This window comes from Salvia splendens, chromosome 20 (genome assembly GCF_004379255.2).
Source record: "Salvia splendens isolate huo1 chromosome 20, SspV2, whole genome shotgun sequence".
Lineage (NCBI taxonomy): Eukaryota > Viridiplantae > Streptophyta > Magnoliopsida > Lamiales > Lamiaceae > Salvia > Salvia splendens.
Window position 1 is genome coordinate 6,691,332 of NC_056051.1, and position 4,566 is coordinate 6,695,897.

Sequence of the window (4,566 nt, forward strand, 5' to 3'; positions counted from 1 at the left end):
TCTATTTTTAAGGAACGATCCAAAATGAAAATGGTTGCTATTTTTAAAAAACGGAGGGAGTAAATATTAAAGTAAAATATTAACATCATAATATGGAAATTATATTTGGAGCAAAATTTAAAAGTCACCATATACATATCATGTCACGACCGTTGGAGTGAAATATCGATGATAAAATTGATATATACTGAAAGGATTAACAATAACAGTGATAATTTAAACAAAAATTGAGATGAAATTGATAGATACTACAATTGTTAAAATTGTTATAAATTGACAAAATATTTGTGTAGAATAATATAATTGGTAGAGGTTAGGATAAATTATATTGGAATTAAACCTTGAAGACTGAGAAGATGCTTTAACAGCAGGTCCCATTCAGGCTTCATCTCAGAATTTAATTAGGGTTTAATTAATTAAGGGTAAACTGCCTCTAAAATCATTAACTTTCACAATAGTTTGGAATTTCCCGTGAACTTTAAAAGTTGCGTAAAAAATCATGAACTTTGCCGGGTTGTGCAAATTTCCCGAATGACCCGACCCTGAAATTCTCCGGCATAAACTTATCTTATGTGGCAGTCGGAAGCGTGACTAGGTAGAAATTTCACTTATCTTATTAAAAATACTCAGATTTCACTACGTATATGTTTCCCTCTAGAGGGAAAAAAATTAAAATTTCTATCTGCATAGAGCGAAAATCGCGTCGCGCTAATCTCTCTGAATCTGCATCGAGAGAACATCACCATCTAGAAAATTTCAACAAAAACAGGGTTAGCTTTCTTGAAAGTCATATTTCGAATTGCATTGATTCAATGTAGGGTTTATTTCGAATTGCATTGATTCTACTTTTATGGAAATCGATTTAGGGTTCTATTTCGAATTGTGGGTTCAAATCAATTTAGGATTCTATTCGAATTGCGAGTTCAAATCGATTTAGGGTTCTATTCAATTTGTCACCTGACTGAAATCGATGTAAGGTTCTATTCAATTTGTATGTTTATTCTTGTTCTTGCATTTATTTAAGGGGAAATTTTCAGAAAAGTTTTTGCTGTGAAATTTTCAGTTCCATCTATAAAGTTGCTATAAGTTTGATAAGTTGCTCTGAATCATCTTAGTTCTATGCTGCTTAAGCTTGCTTCTCGGTAGACTTATACACCCTCTCACTACCTTGCTTCTCAGTAGACTTAACCACTCTCTCACTGCCACTTCTACCAAAAGATATAGCAACATTCTTACTAACACTTTCAACAACCCTCTTCTCCACTGATTTAACCACAGCTTTCTCCACATTTTTTTCAATCACACTTTTACCCTTGCTAATAGAAGTGGAATTTCTAATTTTTGTGGCAGACTCAAAGTTGCTCTTTTCAACCACACTCTTGCTATTATTCACAGTTTCAACCTTTTTTACCACCTTCTCTCCCACATGTTCACTACCCATGCCTTCAGTAGACTTCCTCCCATCAACAACATATATACTACACATTCTGTTAAAACTATCTCTTAGAGTAGCAGATAACATCTCCATCACCTCCTTATCACTTTTTATATTCACATGGGTTGCTGACATATGATTCACAAAGGTGAGTCTACCCCATGTGTCAATTCCTATTTTATTAAATTCTTCAACTAAGTCAAAATACCCAAATCTGTCTGGGTCTAGATCACTTGCCTGTGCCATTCCACCACCAATATATTTTTGAAACTTTCCATTTGGAGTGAAAAAATGTCCTCCATGATGAATATAGAGGCCAAAAACGTCGTCCCTGAACAAATTCAAATTCCAAATTTAGAAAATGTACACAAACTACACTTATCAAAGAATTTGACAAAACTTGAAATACTGTCTCAAATAAGTAAACTTGAAAATGTACACATATCAGAACTTATCAAACTTTGTTCACATATCAGAGAAACACCAAAACAGCATTCTGTCTATCAGAAACAACTTTGTTCACATATCAGAATGCTTCAACTACATTCTATCTAATCCTTTAATAAACAATGAATATACTAATTAGAGTTGAATAAGTTGAATGAAAATGTACACATATCGGAATGCTTCAACTACATTTTAGATGTCTTAGCTTTTCATACATAATACTACTGACAAAAGTGCATAAATAAAAAAAGCACATGAAGATATATAAAGTACTACTGGTACATTGTCTATAATTGAAGGAGAATAAAAAAAAAGAAGGAATAGAAGCCGAATCTCAGTTGCACACATTTTTAGTTTTTTTTTTTACCAAAGATTACTTTTTTTCAATTTCATAACGTAAATTGACCAAAATTCATAGTAAAACACCCTCGAATTCTCAAACTCTCCACTATCTTTTAAGGACTGTGACAAATAACATAAATTAATGAAACCAAAGTTCATCCTATACAAAATCAACAAAAAAATGAGCAGCGGAGGTTACGGAGTGCGGAACTTACGGAGTCGGCGGCGCCATTGGATGTTACGGTCGACGTCGCCGTCGTTGTCGGGGTCGAGGTCGCATCGCCGCCACTGAGCAGAAGAAAGCGCTAAGATGTTTGATGTTTAATTCTGATGTTAGGGTTTGACTTTTTTAAATAGCTGGGTGACGTGTAAGTGCTACCCTTACATATTTGTGTCGGATGGAACAAAGCAAATAATTGGATTATAGTGTCACCAAATCCCAATGGCATTCATGTCACTGTGGAAAATTAAATACTAGTCATATCTACATATATATAGTAAATAGTTTTTTCATAATATAGCATGTTGGGATAATTTTTAATATGTTTAGCAGGATATAAATTTGAGTTTTATAATATGCCCTTTTTATTTGATCAGGATTAATATCTTTGCGATTATTTTATTTATGAGGTTTGATCTTTCTTATATGATAATATTAATTTTAGAAAATATAGAATCAATTTAATCTCGTATAAAATAAATACTAACTAACTTAGTTTCTCCATTCGAATTTGCAAGATATGAAATATAAAAAATTAAAAATGAAGAACATTTCTTGAAGTGTTGGTAGCCTCTGCTTGTCAGATACTATTATAAGTCAAATTTTATATGTTCATAACCTGTGCCTAATCTTGATACAATTACTACGTATATTAAATTGTAGTAGCAGTTTTTGAAGTGCTCAAATCTTGCATTGAATAGTGTTTCATATTGCAGTTATCCAAACATTTGAAGATCAATTAATGTGTATATTGTTCTATAATAGCCTTCAATAATATATAAGGGTTCAAATAAAAATCTTCTTATTCTAAAATCCATCGATTAGATTAATTATTTTCACATATATGAGTATATTTTGAAAAAATAGCGAAGAAAAGGATATGTACGTAATTGCGTCACTCAACCAAGGGAATCAATTAATGGAAGTCATAGATATTAAATAAGTATTTCACTAATTATAGTTCAAAGTTGAAACTATAGTCTTAGCTTCCTCACAAAGATTAGATTATCTTTCTTAAAAAATGAAAAGTAGGGTGCTTTGAACATAATAGGAGAATGATTTGTGATAATATGCTTATAGAATATTATTTCAATGTATGTGAAAGTCAAGTCCTCCTTCAATGATGATCTAAGTTGTACAAAGTGAAGTAAATCAAATACTATAAGATTTTCACTACAAAAATGAGATTTACCGACGAAATCTTTCATCGATAATCAATTGAATTCGTTTGTAATTATCTTATTATATCTTAACACGTATTTATTTTCACTGAATTAATAATACCTTTCCTATTAACTTTTCAATATCCAAATAATTTTTTCTCTAAAATTCAACACCACTAAATCTAATGAAGTTAAGATATATTCAGATTGAGTTATGTCATGTACTACCTAAAAGACATCCACTTTAATTAAAATCTAGATGAGACTTAATTAGATAATATGATATGCTTCCACGACTCCACAAATATATTCCATCGATACACATTATAGTTTCGTGACCCATTCACTTTATCAAATTCGAATAACATGCACCTCATAATAGATTTATCAAAATTCAAACACTATTTCACTTTATACCACTTAGTAATATTTGCAAGACATATGCAATGTACACATACTTAAAGGGAATCTTCTTATATTTTTTTTGCTTTGAATTGAAACACAAGAATTATTTTTTACCAAACTATGTAACTATTATATGTTTGCATGATTCTATACCACAATTTAATTATCATACATAATCCAAGATAATTATATCAAATTTTAGTAGACTAAAGTAGTATAATTTCACTATACATTGTGGATATTCAATAACATAACAAACATATACCATATATACATTCATTTGATATCTAAAAAAAAAATTAATGTCAAATATATTAAACTTTATTGATTTATCCTACTATCAAACCAAAAAATTGTTTTAATTAATAAGATATATATATACATATAAAAGAGTAATAGTACAACTTTAGTGGATACCTTACTTATGGTATAAGTAATTATAAATTGCTCAAGACAAAGATAGTAAATAATATAATAATATTACAAAAGCAGTTCAAAATCGGACATAACAAAAAATGCAACAAAATCAACGTATAGACAAAAAATAAACGCTC

General features: G+C 30.2%; 1 protein-coding gene across 1 annotated transcript; it reads right to left on the reverse strand.

Annotated features, from left to right (window-relative positions):
• Positions 1–659: 659 nt before the first annotated feature.
• On the reverse strand, positions 660–2,561 carry LOC121781980. The gene is made up of 2 exons (XM_042179676.1): positions 2,440–2,561; positions 660–1,766 (listed from the first exon to the last, which is right to left on the reverse strand). Exons 1-2 carry the CDS (start codon positions 2,454–2,456, stop codon positions 1,127–1,129), a joined length of 657 nt encoding a protein of 218 aa, XP_042035610.1. The 5' UTR covers positions 2,457–2,561; the 3' UTR covers positions 660–1,126.
• Positions 2,562–4,566: the final 2,005 nt, after the last annotated feature.